The following is a 24,676-nucleotide window of genomic DNA, read 5'->3' as shown; positions in this document are numbered from 1 at the left end:
ACAATTCACTTAGCAGCATAGTCTAGTGCTCATGCTGCATAAAAAACTTAGGGATATTCTGTAGTGCAGGAAAGTAACTTTTCTAAGCTTTAGGTATGCTCTACAGTCATGTCTTGCAGTGGAAGGCTATTTGGTATTAATCAAATAGCTGTATGTGACCTCCATCAACATGCTTTGGAATATCAGTTGCTGTTGTAACACAAACAGGATGGTACTGTTATACTGGTGTTTCACATGTACAGCCATCAAGTTGGGCACATTGCAAAGAGAATAGAGTAGATGAAGGACCTCATCACATGGAGTGTTTTCCCCATTGTAGGACACTTTTGGTCCATTTCAAGGACGAAGTGGCACGGAGCCCATCAGACGATGTTTGCCTACTTCCGGCCATCATCTGTTGTCTTTCGTCCTTGAAATGGAGTTGAAACATGCCGAAAGGAGGGGGTTCAAAACACAGGTGAAAAATTGTGTCCTAACCCCTTGGCGCATACCAGAACCATCGCTAACACCAAAAACACACATGTGATGGGATCTGACAGATTCGCCCATGCTGAATCATTTCAGTGACATGGAGAAATGGGCATTCCTCACCATTTTGCTTTTATTGCATTTTTCTTCTTAACTTACTCTAGGCTTGAAATTGTGCTCCAGCTAGCTTTTTAATACAACACTGGTTTAAAGAAGGAAAGCCTAGCATGAAGGAATAATGGAAAAGTGGTTTATAATTACACTGATATAGTGGAGGGAAAGAAGGCATGAAAAAGACTTATCATGGCAAAGGGGTTTAAAATTACACTGGTATAATGAAGGGAAGCAATGCTTTGCAAGAGGGGATCATGGCAAGAGGTTTATAATTACACTGGTATAATGGAGGGAAGATGGCATAGTAAAGGGATTTAGAATTCCCCCGTCTCCCCCCACCCAAAAGGGATGAGGTCTATAGTAATCTTGGCTTTTGGATATTGAAGATTTTCCTGATTTTTTTTTTTTTTGGAAAAAAGTAATATGGAGAGGGCAGAGAAAAGGATTCCCCGTGTAATGGTTCTGAGCATGGGCAACAACAGGCAAAAACCTGAAGGGTGAAATGTGTGATGGGAAGACAGAACTTGAAACTGGATGATTGGGGATCTAACAAGCTTCTTCAATAAGGATACAGGTAGTCACCCATATTCTCAGAGCCCAACAGAGCCCTACTGGTAGTAGCCCTGCATCATACGATGGTCTCCAGCAGATTCCATCCTGACAACGGCAAAAACCCTGTCTGATGAGGTCATAAAAATTACACATTCTGTAGCTGGAGAATTATTTTCTCTCCTCGAAGTGAAGAAAAACCTTACTTGACATGGAAGAATGGCTACTCGTCTCTGGTACACCTGCCTCAAGTGTTGGAGCAGATGACGATTCCCTTGGCATTTCCAATGTTGAAAGTGCTTTCGCTGAAGCATCTGTAAAGAAAAATGGTACTTGAACACAAGCACTCATTCTCTCTTGTGTGGGCTCTCTCTGTTATTTTGCTTTTGAAAATCAGACCAATTGTTAATCAGCTTCCTTTTTCTCATCATAGTTTCTCATTTTCTCCTTTTTACCATCTGGCACCACAAGCGGTAGTTTTGAGTCATATTGGAAGAAGGGAAACATTTTCACCTCCTGAAATTATTTTCAAATTAGATATGGGCACAAGAATCTTTTTGGTTGTAGTTCTTAATTTTCTCCTTCATAAATGAACAATGTTATGAAGGTAATAAAATACCAAGTGAAGAGAATTATTGCATTATGCACTAAAACATGCTTCCTACACTTTCACAGATACCCCAAAAGGGATCAAAGAAAGGGATACACACTGCATTTCCTTTGAAATATACAAGGATTTCCTTATATATTCATTGACATATACAAGGATTTCCTCCAGTTGCACACATGCACATACTACCTAGCATAATTGACATTTCAATACCATATATGAAGAGTCTGACAGGTTCAGTTAAGTACTGGCCTTCTGTCACTGCTGGTGCTTCACCAGCTGATAGGATGTATTGTCCATCATGGTTTCTTCATTTTCAGTCTTATGTTTGTTCTTGTTTTACTGAAATGTGCTTTATTCTACACTTTTGTAGAAATTGACAGACAAACAAATATTTCATGCATTCTCAACAGGTTAGTTGTTTAAACACTGGACTATAACTCTGAAGAGTTTGAATCATGGAAACCCTCTGGATAACCTGAAGCAAATGATGTTCTCTCATCCTGAGATGAAGTACAGCAGGGATGCAAACCTCCCTTCAGACAAATTTTGTCAAGAAAACCCCATGAGTTGTTCAGAAACAACTTGAAGGCACACAACAGCAACAAAACAGCAACAAGCATACAGAAGTTCTCAATGTTCTCCTGTAAATCAAAATCTGGATCCAATACTTATGAGATTAAGGATATATATATATATATATATATATATATATATATATATATATTCAATTGTCAAGTTTTCATTCACTCAATGAATCTATTAGTTGGAATTCACAACTGGATTTAGGCTATAAGTGAAGAGAATGTGCCCCTCAATATATAGTTAGGACAAATCCCCAGACTAGCATAGTCCTAGCTGGTGTAGCCAATGGAATAAATGCAGGGTATTGTGGGCCCTCACCAAAGTGGGCTAACAAGCACCAAAAATGTGCCTCATTTTGGGGCCTTTTGAATGAGTAGTAGGTCTTATTCCAAACAACAAATTCTAAATTAAAATACATTCCTATTGGGGAGATCAATGTAAAGAGTTGTATTTTCCTTTATCACAAAGAAGGAACTACTCAATCCATCATATGTTGTTGGACTGCAAGACTCAGAAGCCCTAGCCAGCAGAGTGAGGAATGCTGAGAGTTGCAGTGAAACAATGTCTGGAGAAATGTAGAATTTCCACTCTTGTTCTAAAACCAGCAATTTGATGAGCTTATATAGACCAGCAACATAAGAAGTATATAAAGGGATAGCCTCACATCTCTGAGGTTCCACTCACCTGTTTCTTTTTGCTCGCCCAACTTGTCTAAAATGTTGATGGAAATATCAAGGTATTCTCTCTGGATGGCACTCACTGCAATCTTTCTCTGCTTCCTTTGCCGAGGAACAATTTGGATCTTGAATTCTGATTCTTCTGCTTCTGCTTCCACTTCCGCTTCTGCTTCTGCTCCCACTCCCGCTTCTTCCTCCTGCTTTTGTTCTGCACTTTGCTCTGTATCAGATTCTGCACTGGCATCAGGCTTATCAGTTTCAGTTTGGCTTTCAGATTCCTCGGGGACTTTAATGGAGACTGTTTTTCCACTTGAACTAGGATAAGGTCCAAGAGGCATAATTTCTTCTATGCATAACTCTGAAGTATCATCAATGGACATTTCTGGAAGAGCAAATGACTTCTGCAACAGATCTCGCTTCTGTTTTAGTGTCAAGGGACTACCTGAAGATGTCTCCTTAATGTCTCGTGGCTTAGAAAGTTCATCAACATCTTTCTGGCTTTTGAGGGTAGCTGAGGGAGTCTCATCTTGAGTAAGTGAGACAATATCGCTTGCTTCAGAAGTGGTGACATCTTTGGAACAATCATCAGTGCTGAACTGTACAAGGGGAGTTATGCTAAGGCTGAGCAAAGAGATACTTATGGGACTTGATGGAGATGAGGCAGCAGTCTTAGTGGAGACACCATCATTCAGCTGACTTGTAATATCAGTTTCTTCCTCATCACTTTCCACTATTCGGAGAGGTGGAAGAGGCTCAAAGACCAAGGAGTCACTGTCCGAATTGGAAACAACTGATTGCTTTTCAGGCCCTGATGTTGAATCAGAGGACAGATCTATAAGATCTAAGTCCTCTTTTGGAGGAGACGATTTAATGGGGGAATCTACTATCAGTTCATATGGCTCCATGCAATTTAACCTGACTTCAGGTATGATAGGTCTCCGCCTCATTAGGGTTTTTTCTGGGACAGTTCGAGGATTTTCCTTCTCCCCTTCATCATCTGTCTTGGTGGAGGAATTCTGCCGAGGTCGTCCATAATCATTCTGCCTCAGTGTGTGAGGCGCCTTCTCTAAGTCACAGTGGTCTATGCATGACTTGCGGCGGTGTTCATCTAATGAAAACAACAAGGAATCTGCATTTCCAATGTCAAGAGACTTTTGTTTGAGAGAGCGCAATTTCTTCTTCTGAAAGCTTTCTTCTCGCACGCAGCGCAAAATGTTGTCTTGCATTGCACCAGTTTCCCTGTATTCAGCGAGCTCTATTTCACCTGATTAAAGCAGAAAAAAGGCTAAATAGCTAGCATTATTTTTATTCACTAAGCATTTCTACCCCTTGCTTTCATTTTCACCATTAAGTCCTTAAATTTTAGACCAAATCTATAGAAGGTCTTTTTTCATAATTACATCGAAAGAATGTGAGTAGCTTTACATGGCACAGTACTAAATCAAGATTGTCTCAACATAAGAAAAGTCTTTGGAAACCAGCTATGTATGCAGAAAGAGCTTATAACAACCTCACATTGAGGCACAAAATGGAAGGGGACAGCAAGAAAGATTATAAGTCCCTGGTCCATCCCATTTCCGGTGTCTTAATGTTTCTTGGTTCATCCACCCATGTAAACATTAGTACAGATGTTGGCAGGTCACTTTCCGAGGAATTTTGCCATTGTGGGTGTAGTGGTTTGAGCATTGGTTGAAGACTCTGGAAATGCGAGTTAAAATCCCTACTCAACCATGGAAAACCACCAGGTGGCCTTGGGTAAGTCATATTCTTTCAGCCTCAGTACAACGCTGCCTCTAAACAATCTTTTCCAGAAAACTCCATGACAGGGTCATTGTAAATCAGAAATAACTTGAAGGCATACAACAATAAACAATCCACATCTTTACACGGGGTGTTTTTGTCCCGTTTTGCCACCTTGTTGCATGACAAGGACGGAACCTGCCATACACCATCACATGATGCATGGCAGGCCCAACCCACATTCCTCTCAAAGTATGGTGGAAGCACCAAAAGGCGCTTCCTCCACCACTATGGGGAGGAAAGTGTATTTTGAGTAGCTCCAATGTATGATGGGGGAAAGGGCAGTGGGGAAACATGCATTGCCATGCATTATCAACTTTTCTCCCATCTGATGGAGACAGGGTACCAAGGCACCGTGTTCCGTCTCCATCATGCAATGGGGAAAGGGGGGAAGGCATGTGGGGCACCATGATCCACCCTGTGTGCCTTCCCTTTCACTGGTGATTACAAGCACAATGGCACTGCCCTAATGGCTGTGTGAAGAGGTTCAGTGATATTAAAGTATGAAATAAGTAGCTATTGGGAGAAGAGAAAAATAGAATATTAGAGTAAATACTGACAGTCCTCAAAGTTGACGTCACAGAGGGAGGGATCACAGGGATGCCTCACTCTTGACAACTGCATTAAGTACTAAGGAGGTCTTCACAGTTGGTCGGTAAAAGAGTAGAAACCTCACATTTGGTAACACTGGTGGGCCTAACTAAGAGGAATCTTCATGGCGGCCTTTGTGTAAACTTCGTAATTCCTGGGATAAGGTTTGGGGGGAAAACATTTTTGTTGGGGGTAAAATGGTGGAACCCTTATTTAAAGAGTGGAAACTCCTTGATTGGTTCAAATGATATACCCTGATCACATTCATTGTGTGTGTGTGTGTGTACTATACACAATATAGTGACTAGTTTACATGTCTCCAGAGTTAAGTGTTTCGAAACGGATAGATAGGAGGCAAAGGACAGAATCCAGCCTTAAAGACAATCATTTCCATCTAAAATCTATCTTAATTTTGAAAGATGTCATACTTCTCTGAGCATTCATTTCAACTGGCTGGTATTTCACCACTTTGCTGCCTCCAATTCTTTTCAGTCTTGCGAAGAAAGTCTGGGATTCTTTATTGCCTGTTCCAGTGGGCGTTTCATGAATATCGGATTCATCAAAGACACTGTCTTCTTCAGCTTGAAGGGAGTGAAAATCAGTGTTATTCTGATGCAAAATGGAAGATATAACACAAGAAGCAGTTTGTTGATCAAATATTCTCACTAGGTACATATGCTCAGAATTTGAAAAGGTTGAATGTTTTCAAAGAAAATATATGAGAGCTGTATCCCACAGGATTTACAAAACACATAGTATATCTCCTAAATGTAAAGAAAATGCACAGTACATTTGATGGGAATATTTGGAAGAATGGTTGTTTAGCTTCTAAAGCAGTATAGAATCATAGAATCATAAAATAAAAGTTGGAAGAGACCTCATGAGCCATCTAGTCCAACCCCCTGCCAAGTAGCAGGAAATCACATTCAAAGCACCCCCAACAGATGGCCATCCAGCCTCTGCTTAAAAGCCTCCAAAGAAGGAGCCTCCACCACAGTCCGGGGGAGAGAGTTTCACTGCCAAAGAGCCCTCACAGTGAGGAAGTTCTTCCTGATGTTCAGGTGGAATCTCCTTTCCTGTAGTTTGACGCCATTGTTCCGCGTCCTAGTCTCCAGGGCAGCAGAAAACAAGCTTGCTCCCTTCTCCCTATGACTTCCCCTCACGTATTTATACATGGCTATCATGTCTCCTCTCAGCCTTCTCTTCTGCAGGCTAAACATGCCCAGCTCTTTAAGCCGCTCCTCATAGGGCTTGTTCTCCAGACCCTTGATCATTTTAGTCGTCCTCCTCTGGACACTTTCCAGCTTGTCAACATCTCCCTTCAATTGCGGTGCCCAGAATTGGACATAGTATTCTAGATGTGGTCTGACCAAGGCAGAATAGAGAGGGAGCATGACTTCACTGGATCTAGACACGATACTCCTATTGATGGAGGCCAAAATCAAAAGTCAAAATCCCTTTTGGTAACTGATAAAGGTGAGCTGGAAGTACATGTTGTTTTAACTGCAATTTCCATGAGCCCAAGCCAAGATAGTTATACTTCAAAGTAACTTTCCAGCTCTGCTTGGAAATCTACAGCAAATGATACAGTGGCTCCACTGACCAACTAAATTCAGACATTATATAAAACCTCTCAAAAAAGGCTGCTATATATATATATATATTCATCTGGTAATATAAATACATTTCGTCTTCAATTCTTCAAGGCAGCAATTCCAAAGCAAGTGTGCAGCAAAGCAGAAAAGGTACCGATGTGGGGAAGTGACATCTGCAGCCTGTAAAAATGAAATATATCTATCTATTTTTATAATTTCCCCTATTTTACTCCCAGGATAGCCTTTGAGGCAAGTCTTCTTTAGATTTTATAAAAAGTGGCACTAGATCAGCTGATGGTATCAAGTCTAATATTAGATTTAAATGAATTCTCTACTTTCTAAAACTTTCCAAGGGAAAAAAAACCCTAATACTAAAGAACTGGCAAAACTACCTCAGAGTATTCCTTGCTTAAGAAACCCCTATGAAATTCATAGGGCTGTCAAAAGTTGACAGGCAACATAAAGGCATATACACACCCAAAGACTGAATTAATGTTGTACTTATTTACTGAAATTGTAAAATTGTTCAGTAACATTCAACTTCTCTCAATGGATTACAATGCAGTTTGTGAAATAAATTTTGAACCAACAATCCAATTTACCTTGATACTCTGAAATGCAAATATTTTAATGCATCGTTCCTCTCTGAGTTGCTGTGAGTTTTCTGGGCTGCATGGCCATGTTCCAGAAACATTCTCTCCTGATGTTTCACCCATATCTATGGCAAGCATCCTCTGAGGTTGTGAGGTCTGCTGGAAACTAGGCACATGGGGGTTTATATATCTGTGGAATGTGGGTGGGAGAAAGAATTCTTGTCTGTTTGAGGCAAGTGATTTCCTATGTAGACTTGTCCACAGCTCCATGGTATACGGAAGAATCTCACCTCTGCAGGAGTATATCATATACCATGCAGCTGTGGACAAATCTACAAAGGGACCACCAAATGCAGCGCCCAAACACCTGAGACTGCTTGCATGCACTTTCTACTAAAAAAGTGGATCCCTTGAATCGCTTTACAATGTGTGCAAAAGTTCTTCTATATTTATTATGCATTTAAAGGTGATATATAGTGTGTTATTTTTATTTTATTTTTTAAAAAACAGCCAAATTGTATTTGCAAGCTAAAATAGCCTGGGTCTGAATTTTCAACTGATTTTGTTTTCCGACAGCATTCCAGTCCCTAACTCATCAGATAAGTGGGAGCTTCCAGTAATGACATTATCCACAATGTTCTGCCTTGGGGGATTGAGAAGAAGCGGGGAAATTATTCTATACAACAAAATAGCCCCCGAGGTATTTTTATATACAACAAAATAGTCACCGAAATATGGTTAAAACCCTCCATTTTGACAATAGCTAACAACTCCCCATGTTTGTAGTTTTGTACTGTGCTAGAAATGCTGTAACTGCAATATTATTGATCAATATCAACTATTTTTATGTTTATTCCATTTTTTTCGCTTAAAAGAGAGATGTGGTTACATGCAATGCCAGACCCCGAGTATATCCTCTTAAACTACAAACAAGCTCTAGCTACATTCTGTACTGGTCGCATGATCCTCACATAAGAAATACCACACATGCACTTGATATTGTTCATGTGTACTTTCTCCCTTTCTGCATAACTCTGAGGTTGTATAAAATACTGATTATTGAGAAAAAAATTATCTATCTCAAGCAGTGCTGTGAGTCAGACTGAAAACAGTGCTGATTCTTGGTAGATTCCTTGACCAAAGTTGTTGTTTGTCTTCCTCCTCAGTTTCAGGGCTCATTCCAACTCTGTCTCACTTGGGAGATATAGTAAGGCTGACATTTCAGTTCTAGCAAGCAGATGTTCTTTCAAATTGATTTTAATGTTGTTGTCTTCCAAACTTTGATGCTCCAGATGAACAGAATGAACAGTCCCCAGAATTCCTAACTGTTGGCCAAGCCTGATAGGGCTTCTCAGACTTAAAATCCAAAACACCTGGAGAGACAACGTTTGGGAACTCTTGTCTAATAAGTTCATTTGTGCTTAAAGATGATATTTTTAAGACAATTGTATTTTAAGATCATAATTTTTGTTCTTGTGCTGTCTTGAGTTTTGTTTTTTAAGAAAATCTGAGTGTAAATTGAAAGAACTCTGAAATGGGATTTGTGTTATTTTCGATATAGGAGATGTCCTTGGAATATTTATATGAAATAGAACAGGACATTCACTCCACCATCATTTTCCTTGGAAATGAAACGATGTGCAAACAAAATTCCATAAGGGTGTTCAGTCAGCTGGCCTCTCTTTTCTAGACCAAACAATAAAAAAAAAAACATTTACTCCTCCATAACGACATCCAGAGACAAAGCAAGTTCACATCCATATCCAATGTTATGTAATACCTTTTTCCTTCTCGCTGTATCTGTTTACATTGCTGTTGTCGCTGTACAAAGGACCTGCTGTGGCATGTGGCTTGCAACTATGATACTGCGCATTTAGGGTGTTGACTGTTATATGGATGAGATGCAACATGATTTTGCTGATTTCACAATCTCTGTAAGGATACTTGGTCCACACAAAAAGAAAAGAAGTTCAGTTTAAGACAACATTACCATATTTGACCATAGCTGGATTATCTTTTTAATAGCATCACATCAGTAGCAGCAATATTCAAACTCCTCCTTTACACAAGAATCTACATTGTCACCTTTGGACATATAATGAGAAGACATGAATGTTTCTTAAGGTATAAAATAATAAAGAAAGGGGAAAGACCACATTACAGGAAGACAGACTCAATCAAGGACGCCCTGAGTTTACAAATCCTGAGCAGGGCTGTTGATAACAGGGTAACAACAACAACAACATCTTCACAAACTTCTGAAGATTATCACATTTTTTAAAAGAATTCTTAAACATTTTAAGCAAAAGAAAAAAAAACACAAAAACACAATCCAAAAGAGAAGTCTGAAATCTGCAGTACTTTCATGGACTGCAGTCCACAACTTGAGACAACCAATCCATTAGATTCTAATTGATTTTCAAATGAGTCCTCCAAAATAGTAACTTCATACAAGTCACTCATGCCACTGGATATGCCCTCGAGAAGGGAAATTTTTAATCAACAAGTCCTAATATTAGGGAACCATATTTTTGGATTTTAAAGTGTTATGTGAACAAAAATGAAAGTGTTTAGGTAAGACTTTTCTTTTCAAATAAGTATTATACTATTATTACCCTCACAAAAGCAAGCCTCTGTTCTGTTGATAATGTGAACTAATTCAAATTTATACAAATATGGGCAGAATCCTACAATTCCTAGGAGTGTGTTTCAGTGACCTTAGAGTTTCATTAAATTCCCTTTCTGACTGTGGAGCAGAGAAGTTCTGTGGGCAAAGAATAATGTCCTCCTATACATGAGCCATTAATTATTATTTCTGTGCCTGATGGATACCAGAGGATCTTTCCTGCCGGACAATTATAACACTGTGGTTCCAATTTAACTACACCCTCTGGAATCCTGAGATTTGAACTTGAGCTCCCAGGCAGATAATTCTAAATGCCTCTCTCTAAAGTACAAAGCCCAGGATCCCAGAGGATGCAGCCATAGAATTCAATTGGAACCAGAATACTTGTACAGCAGGAAAGGGCCCTAGTTCTGAGCCAAAGATTAATGAAACAGAACCCCAGACATCATTTGTGCTCTTGACTGTTCCTTTTTGAAATCACCACACTGTCCAACGCTAATGCCAGATGCTTTGGGGAGGATCTGTACAGCTATGAAGCAGAAATTACCTTATACAAGATGACAAGTAATGCCTTCAGCCACATCTGCCGAATATGAGGCTTAAGGGACCAGAGCGAACAGCGGGGAGGCTGCTGGAAGTAATGCCTGAGCTGAGGGCATGTGCAGTATTTCAGCACCTGAACCACTAAAGGAAGGAGGTGTTTCCCCAGGTTAATATTGTAGTCCATCACCTAAAATAAAAAAAAAATGAATTTTGAATTGCTTATTTATTTATTTATTTATTTATTTACAACATTTATATCCCGCCCTTCTCACTCGAAGGGACTCAGGGCGGCGTACAAATTGGCAACAATTCAATGCCTACACATAATTAAAACAGCAATGAAAATCCAATAAAACAATTAAAACAATATAAAAATATAAAACATATGATTAAAATCCATTCCTCCAAAATCCTCGTGCTGTAGCCGTAAATCAGTCCGGGGTCGTCTTTACCATTTAATCTTCGAAAGCCTGGGCACATAGCCATGTTTTCAGGGCTTTTCTAAAACTCAGAAGGGTTGGGGCGTGTCGTACTTCTCTGGGGAGGGTGTTCCACAGCCGGGGAGCCACCACCGAGAAGGCCCTGTCCCTCGTCCCCACCAGCCGTGCCTGTGAGGCAGGCGGGACCGAGAGCAGGGCCTCACCAGATGACCTTAGGGATCTTCCTGGTTCATAGGAGGAGATACGTTCGGACAAGTAGATTGGGCCAGAACCGTTTAGGGCTTTATAGGTCAAGACCAGCACTTTGAATTGGGCTCGGTAGCATATCGGCAGCCAGTGGAGCTGGCTTAACAAGGGGGTGGTACGCTCCCTGCAAGCTGCCCCAGTTATTAATCTGGCTGCCGCCCGTTGTACTAGTTGGAGCTTCCGGGCCGTCTTCAAAGGCAACCCCACATAGAGGGCGTTGCAGTAGTCCAAACGAGCTGTAACCAGAGCGTGGACCACCGTGGCCAAGTCAGACCTCCCAAGGAACGGGTGCAGCTGGCGCACAAGTCTTAGTTGTGCGAAGGCTCCCCTGGCCACCGCCAAGACCTGGGGTTCCAGGCTCAGCGATGAGTCCAGGAGAACCCCCAGACTGCGAACCTGTGTCTTCAGGGGGAGTGCGACCCCATCCAACACAGGCTGTAACCCTATTCCCTGTTCGGCCCTACGACTGACCAGGAAGACCTCTGTCTTGTCTGGATTCAGTTTCAATTTGTTGGCCCTCATCCAGTCCGACACAGCGGCCAGACACCGGTTCAGGACCTGAACAGCCTCCTTAGTGACAGGTGGGAAGGAGTGACAGAGCTGGACATCATCTGCGTACAGATGACACCTCACCCCGAAACTCCGGATGATCTCTCCCAGTGGCTTCATGTAGATGTTAAACAACATGGGGGACAGTACTGAACCCTGCGGGACCCCACAAGTCAATGGTTGTGGGGCCGAGCAGGTGTCCCCCAATGACACCATCTGGGAATGACCCTCCAGGAAGGACCGGAGCCACTGCAAAACAGTGCCTCCGAGCCCCATCCCAGCGAGGCGCCCCAGAAGGATACCGTGATCGACGTTATCAAAGGCCGCTGAGAGGTCCAGCAGAACCAGCAGGGACACACTCCCCCTGTCCAGGTCCTGGCGTAGATCATCGACTAAGGCGACCAAGGCTGTCTCGGTACCGTGCCCTGGCCTGAAGCCAGACTGTGCCGGATCCAGATACCGATTATCTGGAATTGTTTAGAATAATTTATCCATTAGGACAAATAATGTCTTTAAAATCAAACAAGTTAAATTGATAAGTTAATCAACTTTCAGGCACAATTTATGAACACAGTCAAATGTATTTCTGAGAAGGCACATTTATTAACCAGTAGGATCCAACTTTATCCTGACTGGCTAAGTGTTAATATGAGGATTGGATTGTCACAATCCTCTGAAAAATATTCAGACAGTTTGCCATATTTCATAACCATTTGCATGGTGTCAGATCAAGAAGTCATTTTCTGTGCCATTGTCACTTTGATACTTGTCACTTCAAAGTTTCCCCTAGGCAAAAAAAAAATCCAAAGCTTTTTCTCAGCTTCTAAGGAAATGAATCAGTATTCACCATTATCAGCAATATCTTTTCTTGGACCTAAACTCTGAGCCTGCAAGTGCCCAGCAACTCCACAAAAATCTTGTTCATGCATACCGCAGAGCTTGCTATCCTTAAATAGCATTTGTGGTTATAAAAGACCATCCACGTGTGTGCCACTTTACAGGATTAAAGTTTTAAAAGAGTTCCATCCAAAGCTGTATAGGGGTTCAAGAAGCAAGAGTAAGGACTGAAACAACTGAACATGAGATCTCAATTTGAACAACATATCATGAGAATTTGCCATTCAAACTCTTACTTTTCAAACACGCAAGGAGGGAGCCTAATCACAACTGAAAGTAGCTTTGCACATTCCAAGAACTAAACAGTACTTGAGATGCTTCAATTACTCCTGTTCTTAAAACTAGTGCTCACAGTTTTGAAATAACATACAAAGGGACAACTAGGCACCTCTGTCTTCTGAAAATTACAAATGTGAAATGTGAAACTTCCAAATGTGAGATTTGCTCTAGTGCTATTCGGGGTGTTGGAATCTAGTTTACCAAATACATGAAGGGAGCAATGAAATTTGAAATATGGCCCCTAATTTAGCATTGCCAATGTGCATACTACCCACACTTTCATAATTCTGAAGTACACTACATTTTCATATACAGTAGAGTCTCACTAATCCAAGCTAAACGGGCCGGCAGAAGCTTGGATAAGCGAATATCTTGGATTATAAGGACTGATCAAGGAAAAGCCTATTAAACATCAAATTAGGTTATGATTTTACAAATTAAGCACCAAAACTTCATGTTATACAACAAATTTGACAGAAAAAGTAGTTCAATACGCAGTAATGTTATGTTGTAATTACTGTATTTATGAATTTAGCACCAAAATATCACGATATATTGGAAACATTGACTACAAAAATGGCTTGGATTATCCAGAGGCTTGGATAAGCGAGGCTTGGATTAGTGAGACTCTACTGTACTTACACCAGAAATGGTGACATAAAAACTATTTTCACAATTGGTCTTTCTTGCTTCTCAAAATTTACAAAGAGAAGCTGTGGCAAAGTAATGGAAGTAAAGATTTGGGTAGCAAAAGAGCAACACCCCATGAAGGTCAGCACCAATACTCTGGCCTGTTCCTAGACACATATTGTATGCCTTTGCCAGCCCACAGAACATTTTTCCTGTCATCCCAACCCATAACAGATAGTTAGATCTAGTTGCTTTTCAATTTTACACAGTCCCCTTGACCTATCTGCAAAGTAAAGCATTGTGGGGAAATTACCTGCACATCCCAGGTAAGACAAAAGAGGGAGAGTCCATCAGAAAACACATACAAGGAGTTTGGACTCTGCCCACAATTCTCTTTAAATACTGGTTTTGATTTTTTTTTAAATTTCTTAGAGGCCTGATTATGATGGCTACTAACACCAAGATTCCTACTAGTTTAGAAAATGAACATTGTATCTCATTTTCTATTGTAGCCAACAAGATGTCTATGTGAAGCCCGCAACCAGGACACAAGGAAATAAATTAGATCAGAGTTGGAGTTTAGAGTTTTCTTATTGCTTAAAACCCCATGATTTTGACAAAGGCTGTCTAAGCAGTTCATAGCCATGTTTGTATAGATGTGCCTTTAAGTCACCTGTCAGCATGATTTCTTAGGATTTCCTTAGGAGAGAGATATTCAGAGGTGGTTTTGCCAGTTCCTTCTTCTGAAATATAGTAACAGTATCTCCCAGATTAACTTGTTCAACATCTCCCTCTAGTGGACTAGCATTCAAATAATATTAGGTTTATATAGTACTAGCTATGCCCGGCCACGCGTTGCTGTGGCGAAGTATGGTGGTATAGGAAATAAAGCATTGAGGAATTGGTGGTAGTTAAGGTAAAGGGTAAAGGTTTCCCCCTGACATTAAGTCCAGCCGTGTCTGACTTTGGGCGTTGGTGCCCATCTCCATTTCAAAGCTGAAGAGCCGGCGTTGTCTGTAGACTCCTCCAAGGTCATGTGGGATGACTGCATGGAGCGCTGTTACCTTGCCGCCAGAGCAGTACCTATTTATCTACTCTCATTTGTATATTTTTGAACTTTAGGGTTGGCAGAAGCTGGGGCTAACAGTGGGGGCTCTCTCCGCTCCCCCAATTCAAATCTGCGACCTTTTGGTCCAGAAGTTCAGCAGCTCAGCGCTTTAACACACTGCGCCATCAGGGGATATTATTTCCTAAAGGTTGTGAATATACAATATTTTTGATTTTTTTTTGTCTGTGTTAGCTGGCCCTGATTGTTTCCTTTGTAGAATTTCCAATTTCCCTGCTTTCAGAGTGTTGCTCTTTATTTACTGCCCTGGTTTTAGAGATTATATTGTTCTGTATTATTCTATCACAGTAATTATTTCATATTAAAGTAGAATCTCACTTATCCAACATTTGCTTATCCAATGTTCTGGATTATCCAACACAGTCTGCCTTTTAGTAATCAATGTTTTTGTAGTCAGTGTTTAAATTCATTGTGGTATTTTGGTGGTAAATTTGTAAATACAGTAATTACTACATAGCATTACTGCGCATGGAACTACTTTTTCTGTGAAATTTGTTGTATAACATGATGTTTCGGTGCTTAATTTGTATAATTTGATGTTTAATCGGCTTTTACCTGAATCCCTTCTTATTATCCAACATATTCACTTATCCAACATTCTGCCGGCCTGTTTATGTTGGATAAGTGATACTCTAATGTATATTGATAATCTTATATTATCTGCTTAGAACTGGATTATATGAGGCTCCTTCTTCACAGCTGTATAAAATGCACACTGAAGTGGATTATATGGCAGTGTGGAGTCGAGATAATCCAGTGTAAAGCAGATAATTTAAGATTATAAATGGGTTATATAACTGGGTGGAAGGGCCTTGAGTCTACACTGCCATAAAATCCAGTGCAAATTAGATAATCTGTGAAAGAGGCCTAAATGAGGCCTAACTCTGCCTGTCCCCTGGGCTGAGTGGGTTGCTAGGAGACCAAGTGGCCGGAGCTTAGCCTTCTAACTGGCAGCAATTGGATAAAAACAATTATTCCTCTCCCTCTAATTAGGACTTTATTTTTCTTTTCTTTTTGTTGTATCAACCTAGAGGCGTGGATGATGGGTTGTGTTGTCAAATTTTGAGGTTGGGGGGCCTGTAGTTTTGTTGTTTTGTCAGTCGCCGAGATTCCATCACTCTTTTATATATATATAGATTGCAAAAGCAGCAATATCCAAAACTTAATAATGGGCTACGGCTCCCAGAATCACCAGTCAGCATGGCTACACCATGCTGAACACCCCAGCAAGCGAGAGTCCAAAAGTGGCAGGCTAAAACCCGGAACCTCAAAGCCATGGCTGACACTAAATGAGAGACTCCCTCCTGGGCACACAGAAGACTGGGCGAATTGGAAGGCACTAAACAGACTGCACTCTGGCACCACGAGATGCAGAGCCAACCTTAAGAAAATGTGGTTAGTTTTAAGATGATACAAAGTTCTTTCTTGGTTTTGCTGCAACAGACCTAACTCAGCTGTCTGGAATTCTCCAAAGGAGAGATCACAAGATTTTTAAAAAACCAAGCACCTATCCATTTTTTTTCATAGACAAATTCCATATACCATCAAATCTTCTCAGCTGTAGGTATAATGTCTTTCTGAGGCTGCTATCTAGACAGCAAAGATGTGAATGCATAATCTGATAGTTTGCATCAAAAAATGAGAACATAAAATGGACTTACTTGAGCAATCCCTGCAATAAAAGCATTGAAGCATGTTGAAATGCGCATTTTCTGAGGTGCAATCATGAAACATCCTTCCTGTTGGTCATAGCCCAGCAAGACATATAAATGGCGTTTGACCGTGTTGAAGGCTTTAGCACTGCTGATATCTGACTCCGCACTACTCTCATCCTTTGCCATAAACTTCATTAGCACAGTAATGAGTTGGTGGACAGTCTGATGGTCAATGCCAGCATCCTCTGGAAGAAGGTCCTTTATGGTGTTATCATTCTCTGGAGAAGGTTGCCCTATTACCATGGAAAAGGAAGCCGTTATAAAGTGACAGTTAAAAACCACGTAAAACAGGCCTTTTAAAAAAAGACTTGGCATATCTCTTTTTTAAGAGGCTTATAAAGTCATTGCATCAGAAAGGACTTCAAAGGACATCTAATCCAGATCCCTGCTGATGCAAGAAATCCACTATAGGTTGAGTATCCATGATCTGAAATTCTTGGGACCAGAAGTGTTTCACACTGCTGGTTTTTTAAGTTTTTGGAATACTTGCAAGTACACATAATGAGAGTTCTTGGATATGGGACCCAAGATTAAATACAAAATTAATTTATGTTTCATATACAATTTATACACGTACCCAGAAGATAATTTTATGCACAATTATTTCAATATTTTTTCAGGTTTTGATAAAATTATCTTCAGACTATTTGTATAAATTGTATATGAAACTTAAATGAATTTTGTATTTAATCTTGGACCCCATTTCCAAGATCTTACATATGAAAGAACATAACAGGCAAAAGAGTAAATTTTTCAGGTTTGTATAGACTGAACCATCAGGAAGAAAAGATGTCACTATCTTAGCCATCTTCATGCAGTGCTGAATACACTCCCAGTATATTTACTAGATGCCAGTGAATGTTAACTTAGGCCCCTTCCACACAGCTGACTAAAATCCCACATTTTCTCCTTTGAACTGGAATATATGGAATATATTTAACCCAGTTCAAAGCAGATATTGTGGGATTTTCTGCCTGGATATTCTAGGTTATATGGCTGTGTGAAAGGGCCCTTGGATAGCAGATGCTTGGAGGTAGGAAATGGCACTTTTGGAAGGACCCTTGGAAGGGCATTTAAGGATGTACATGGGAAGAAAGTTTCATATCTCCTCTCTCCCCAGTCCCCCCTGTTCTCTGCTCTGCTCCTTTTAAAAAGAATGTAAGAGCTTTAGGAAACACTCTTGAACAATACTGTAGTATGGAAGTAGGATTTCGTTCTGCTATAAGATTTTGTTTCCTTAAATTATCCCAAAACTAATTTGGGATAAATCCCTCTCTTCAAATAACCTCCCTAGCACCCCATCACACATAGTAGCAGAGCTGTCTCTAGCTCTTGAACCAACCCTTCAAAAATGCTGGTTAGGTCAGACAGCTGGTTGCAGGAAAGAGGAACAGACAGAAACTTTCTTCTGGTAAACTTTCTTAAGATGACATATCTTTAACTACAGCTATTTTTCACAGCCTCTCTTTAATTGAGATGTATACTCATTTCGTTTAAACAAAATCTGACTCTTATTTTCAAAACAAAAGATCAGAGGCTGACAAGAGGAAGATGAAAGCTTAAGTGTCAGCAAAGACTGTCATGGCATTATGTTCAGTGAATACATTAATTGAACTATTTGGTTCATAATTAAAATGCAGCCTTCAGGGATGCTTGTTGATCATGCTATCTCAAACAGCAGCAGGATAATAAATTATAGTTTCTGCTAAAACTGATCTGACACACGTACTGATTATTCTGACAAGCCTTTGATCCCAAAACATAGCATTACACTAAATGTAATGGCATAGAAAAATGCTTTAAAATCCTAACCTCTGTTGAATTCATTTGCCTCTATATTCTACCAATGTTTTCCTTAAAAATCTGGTATGCACTGAATCTTTCACTCACTATTACCATACTCTACACTACTTTCCTCTCCAAGCTTGCACTAAGGCAACCCTAATTTAGATAATGCTGACTGCCACTCAAGTTTGGATAGACAAAATATTGCTACATGTCCAGTACCACACCTTCTGGAAGTGATTCTGGGAGCGGCAGTCCAAAATGTATTTTGGATAGGCAAAATATTATAGGACTCATTAGTAGAAGTACAGTGTATGTTTGCTAGGGGGGATTTTGGGAGCGGCAGTCCCAAACTTTGTGTTTCTAAGTATGCCAATCCAAATCTTTATTCCTCCAAACATCTGCAGAATCAACTTCTTCCTGCTCAACTTCTTTTGCAACCAGTGTGCAAGTCTAGGATTTACCTTGTGTTTGCTCTGGTGTCCCACCAAGTGCTGGAGCAGACTGCTCATGTCTAGTTAGTCTTGCCGCTAAAACAAAAGGAAAATGGGGGGGGGGGGGATATTAATATTATACCAAAGACTAATATTGTGCTTTCAGTGTCTGTTATTCATCTTGTCCCAAACCTATCAAATCTTAGCTGACACTGAAAGACAAACAGGGAACTTGAAAAGAAGAGCAATAAGGAGCATTAAGGAAAGCCATACAAGTCAGAGTTGATTATGCTGACCTCAGTGAGCCTAGAATCTGATTTAGCATAAGGGAGCATTCTATTTTCTGTTTTGCATACAAAAGACTGTCATATTCAACCCCTGGCATCTGTACATAGGGCTGAGGTGAGGACTCATGTTCAGCTTAGTGAAGAAAATACTGAAGGGAGGCGTGATGACTCTCTGTAAATATATTAAAGACTGTTGCAGCGTGGAGAGAAAGGCCTGTTCTTTGATGCCGTATGTGCAAGACCATGTCAAATGGTTTGAAGACGCAGGACAGTGGATTTCAACTGAATATTACAAGGGACTTCTGTACAGTGAAAGCAGTTTGATGATGGTGCCAATTGCTTAGAGAAGTGGTGAGGTCTCTTTCTCTGGACATCTTTAAAAAGTGCTTAGACAGCTCCCTGTTGAGGATGCTTTAGCTGGAGTTTAGGACTGTAATATTAACTCTACTGCATTTCTCAAATGAAACACTTTGGCCAAAGAATCTACCAAGCCGTATTACTGAGCAGAGTGTTGAACTTGATAGCCCATGAAGCCCCTTCTAACTCTATGATTCTGTTATTCTGTTGTCTTTGGGAAGTGAAGTGGGACACTTTTGGCAGCCATGTGATGAGGTTGTAAATCTCTTTCTCAATTTATCATACATCCAAAACAGCACTGTAAAAATATTTAGAAAATAATGGCAAGGATAGTTATCTCTAAAACAAACCAATAATGATCAGAAATGTACAATGGCTATAGAGCAGACAATGGGGAATGAAATGAAGTGTCCTAAAAAAAGGGCAGGATTCCAGCTAGCCAGTCAGCCATAAAATAAAAGCATTCCACAGTGTATTTTGTTGTAAGTCCTATTTTTAAAATAGCAACAGTAACTAGAGACATATGGTACATAAAATTTAGCTTGTCCACTGTCTCAAAGGTTGTTACACATCTTTTGAAAATACATAGCAGAGCATATGCATTTGTAAATAGAGCAAGCAATTAACAGAATTACTATTTCGTTTATTGGTCAGAATTACTGTGCTGTATACAATCACCACACTGAATCGTTTTTGCAATAAATGAAAATGAAGAAAAATAATCAAATACTCAACGAATTTTGGATGTTAAGGTTTCTGGGAGAGACTGTGCCCTTTTGGACTCCACTGGACCCTTCACGCTGTCCCTCAGTGAGCGCACACTTTTCTGGCGATTCCGGGCAAACCGCGCTCGCTTGATCTTCCACATTGCTGTGTCACTCAAGTTGGCAACATTTGTCCGGACTGCTGTGATTGCTTTTCAAGCAGGATTAAACAAACAAACTATTATTTGGTGGGATATTTCAACCAGTCATAGACACACTAAAATACTCTGCTATTTTTATATCTGGAGTAGAGCTATTTCCCATTAATGAACTGTAAAATGTAATAGGCATTCTTATTGTTAAATGTGAACATCTTTTTCCCTTGGCAAAAATGTCTTCTCGTATAACACATAAGTATTCAGACATAAAGCTTGTGACAAAAATGCTTACTTGTTGGGAAGGGGAACTCCTTATTGCAGTCTAAATGAAGTTGAGCCTCAAGAGAAAGGGTCTCAAACCGATTCACAAAGAATTCCCAGCTCAAAGCTGGAATGTCTTGCTTGAGAAAATGAAGTAGCAAAAGTTTACTAAGAATCGTGGGCCTGTCTTTGATGACTGTGTCAAACTGGAAATCAAGGCAAAGGCATAGGCCCTAGAGAGAAAGAACAAAAAATAGATGCAGAGATGGTAATATAATCAAAATGGTAACTGTAGTTATGAAATCAGAATAATGCTAGGTCTTGGATAGGCAACTATGAAGGAAATGGGTAAGATCCTCTATTACAAAGAAAAAGCCTTTGATAACAAAGTCAGAAACCTTTAGCTATATTGTTACTGATTTCTATACATGGATGTCAATACTGAACAGCGAGTTGATAATAGCATAATGAACTCATAAAAATATGGAACTGGAGGACAATTTTATAGATACTGTGGTCTGCCAAGGAAACAAATGAATGAGTCCAAGATCAAAATCAAGCCTGAACTCTCAGTAAATAAACTGAAGCCATTCCATGTTGGACATATGGAGCAATATGCCTCTACACCCTGTCCTCTGCAATTGTATCTAAAATCAAAATGACTGGAGAAATATATAGCCAGGATGAGTATTCATTTGTAGCTTTATGCTCCATGAGAGTGTCTAACCATTGAACACACCCAATTTCATTTCATTTTGAAAGCTTAGCAGGATGGGCAGGTTAGCTACAGAGACAACTTAGGGATCTCAAGGATCTTGAAGTAAAGCTAGAAAGAAATCCTGCCTGAGTCCCTGGAGAGCTGGCCTCAGTCAGAGTTGACAAAATGCTTCTATAGATTAGATTCCAGTGGATGACACCAAGTTCTAATGTTATGAGAGGAAGGTAAAAACTTGCCCCCTCTCCAAATGATGCATAGTTTTATGCCCCTCTACCATGTTTCCTTTGCTTTTTTCCAAGTTAAAAAGCACTACATATTTCAACTGTTCCTCATAGGGAATTTGCTCCTATCCTCTAATGAGTTTGATTATATCTCATGTTATTCCCAACTACATCTTGCCCATTTTTCCAAAGAATACTGGAAACTTGTGCAAATGAGTTGAACCACACCTTTGACACCCAAAAGTCCACTGAGAAAGTCAGTACAGAAAAATAATGATAAATTAAAAGTTTACTCCACACTTTATTCTTCACCACTGGCCTACCTGCAAAGCTGGCCTCTTTATGGTATCTAGCAAGAGCCCTGCTCTGGTGGCCACTGCAGGATTAACATCTTCTACAGCAGTCAGAAAACAGCAGAAGGCATGCGCCAAGGAATACTTCAGTAAGTGGTTTTTGGTCACTGAGTGAATATCCAGGAACCTGCAAAGCACTGCTACTTTCTCCACTGTGGTATGCAGACATTTCCCAAAAGAAGAAAAGAAAAACACATTAATTCAAATATTGTTGTCCTGTAAAGCTTTCTGTGAGACTAATATACCGTGTTTCCCCGAAAATAAGACAGTGTCTTATATTATTTTTTGCTCCCAAAGATGTGCTAGGTCTTATTTTCAGGGGATGTCTTATTTTTCCATGAAGAAGAATTCACATTTATTGTTGAACAAAAAAATGAACATTTATTATATACTGTACAGTAGTTGTCATCACAAACCAGCATAACCAGACAAACTGTGAATCCTATCAAGAATTTCTTGTTACTACCATTATTTCCATGTACAACTGGTATGTACATTTACCAATCCTGCAAGCTCTGGTGTTCTGTTCAGTGGGCATGCTTCCAAACAAAAACTTTGCTAGGTCTTACTTTCGGGGGAGGCCTTATATTTAGCAATTCAGCAAAACTTCTGCTAGGTCTTATTTTTCGGGGATGTCTTATTTTCAGGGAAACAGGGTAGTAGAGAAGACTCAATTCCTTTGTCCCTTGACAAATGTTTGATTTTACACTATCTTTATTGTATGGTTGGAAAATATGCCCTTTGCATGTTGCTGGATGGTAACATTCATCAGCCTTAGCCAATATAGTCAATGATGAATAATCATGGAAACTACCGTGAAACAATATTTTGGAGGGACTTGAGTTTAGTACTACTTCCTATTGTATCCACACAGAAATTTTAATAATGGCTTTAAAATGAACAAAAAACCCCAATAGATGGCATTTGAATCTTTCAGAAATAATGCTGGGTGAGACAACATCTGCCCCTCCCCTCCCCTACACACACAAACTAAAGGGGTATGTTAGTGCCTTTATTACTTTTTCTCAGAATCTGCCAAATGAGGCAACTGCCTCACTCTATCTAATGGGATTGCTGAGCCTGTCCATAAATTATGGGACAAATACAAGCTTTCGTTTAAAAAAGCCATGAAAATACCTTTTGGGTACCTGTGTGTAGCAGCGGTCCCCAAACAAAAGCCCGCAGGCCAGATGTCACTCTCCAAGGTCATTTACCAGGCCCTCGCTTTAAACTTTAGACTTAGGGTCACCCTAAATCTGAAATGACTTGAGGGCACACAACAACAATCCTAATTAATATGACAGCCGAAAGCAGCTTCACACTTCCCATTGAAATCCCGGTAAGTTTGTGTTGGTTAAAATGGTTCTTCATTTTAAATATTGTATTGTTTTTTCATGTTTCTTTCCACTACAAATAAGATATGTGCAGTGTGCATAGGAATTTGTTCATGTTTCCTTCAAACTATAGTGCGATCCCTCAACAGTTTGTGGGACCATAAACTGCCCTCTGTTTAAAAAGTTTGAGGACCCCTGTTTTAAAACAAATAAACTACATGTTAAAAAGACATACCTGCTTCAAACCTAATCTTCCAGTCTTTACTGTTGAAATTGCTATTGATGATTGTCCAGAAGATATCAGCTCCATGTGGAAGTGACAGAGCATGGAGAAGAAGGGGCACTGCCAGCGAAGAGAGCTGGGAAAACTCTGATTTTACAACTCGCCATAAGCTGGAACCAGCAGAGAGGGAGAGAAGATAAAGGAAAGTATATTTACATCATGTGTATTGAAAATTACAAATAACTTTTAGTGCAGATTATATTCTTTCACAATACACTTGAATGCTGGCTTTAGATTGCAGATGGGCTAAATACTCTAAAAGCACCAAATCTCACCTGATCTTGAAATTACCCAATCTCATTCCCAAATAGATGTGAGACTTCCAATAAATACCAGTTGCTGTAGGCGACACCTCTTTATATTTCTGGCTAAAGAAACCCTATAAATTTCATGGAGTTACCATAAGTCAACAGGCAACTTGAGAAAGCTGTAGGAGAGAAGAACCTCCTGGCCTGCAAGGCTGTGCTGGCTTTATATAATGTGAAATGTTATTTTGATTAAATGAGAGCTTACCTGGCAATCAGCATATGGTCCTGAATATGGGCTAAGAACTGTAGATGGTCCTTCTTGGCAATGTATAAGCACTCCCCATGAAGACAGAGTATCTTCAAACAGTTAAGCATGTTAAACAAAATATCTGGCTCTTCAAATCGTGCCATTTCCTGGACCAAATAGAGAAATAAATCAGACTCCATGCAGTTAGTCTTATATTCCAAGATAAATTATTTACCCCACCACACTTAGCATTATAAATTTTATGCAAGTGCAAAAATGCAGCAAAGCAAGAACCAGCTTTAGCAAAAACAGCAAGTAGACTGAAGGTGGTTTAAGCTCTGTATATTGCAGGTAATCTCTTTTTGATTTACATTTTTCCAGAAAGAGGTTGTCAAGATGATCAAACAAAATGTGTTCCACATGTTATCAGTCCCTGAAATTAAATTCAAAGCTAGTGCTTCATCAAAAATATGCTATATTGCAGAATCAAATCCATAAATATATATTTAATGTAAATGTTACCTGCAAAATTGTATAGATGAGCTTCAGTGTCACTGGAAGCTGCTGGTAACAGAATTTCCTCTCTGTGTCATTTTTGATGGCAGCTTTAAAAAAGCAAGAAATGAAAAGATTGCAAACTTTTTTTGTAAGAT

At 39.8% G+C, this 24,676-nt stretch overlaps 1 protein-coding gene across 5 annotated transcripts in view; it reads right to left on the bottom strand.

The window, feature by feature from the left end:
• unc79 (unc-79 homolog, NALCN channel complex subunit) overlaps positions 1-24,676 on the bottom strand; it is a 143,147-nt gene that overhangs the window by 55,436 nt on the left and 63,035 nt on the right. For all 5 annotated transcript variants that reach the window (XR_010002173.1, XM_062968415.1, XM_008111082.3 and 2 more), the window contains exons 21-33: positions 24,546-24,628; positions 24,042-24,190; positions 23,481-23,638; positions 21,882-22,063; positions 20,651-20,852; positions 20,232-20,411; positions 18,883-18,948; positions 16,580-16,866; positions 10,756-10,938; positions 9,363-9,525; positions 5,823-5,975; positions 3,011-4,267; positions 1,338-1,445 (exon numbers count right to left, since the gene is read on the bottom strand). Coding sequence is in view for 4 of the 5 variants with exons in the window: in XM_062968415.1 (XP_062824485.1) it covers positions 1,338-1,445; positions 3,011-4,267; positions 5,823-5,975; positions 9,363-9,525; positions 10,756-10,938; positions 16,580-16,866; positions 18,883-18,948; positions 20,232-20,411; positions 20,651-20,852; positions 21,882-22,063; positions 23,481-23,638; positions 24,042-24,190; positions 24,546-24,628 (3,171 nt within the window). In the remaining variant the exon portion in view is untranslated. The remainder of the gene's footprint in view (positions 1-1,337; positions 1,446-3,010; positions 4,268-5,822; positions 5,976-9,362; positions 9,526-10,755; positions 10,939-16,579; positions 16,867-18,882; positions 18,949-20,231; positions 20,412-20,650; positions 20,853-21,881; positions 22,064-23,480; positions 23,639-24,041; positions 24,191-24,545; positions 24,629-24,676) is intronic.

The sequence above is a fragment of the Anolis carolinensis genome, chromosome 1 (genome assembly GCF_035594765.1).
Source record: "Anolis carolinensis isolate JA03-04 chromosome 1, rAnoCar3.1.pri, whole genome shotgun sequence".
Taxonomy (NCBI): Eukaryota; Metazoa; Chordata; class Lepidosauria; order Squamata; family Dactyloidae; genus Anolis; species Anolis carolinensis.
Note: the sequence above shows the minus strand (reverse complement) of the source record. Positions and strands in the feature narration are given on the sequence as shown.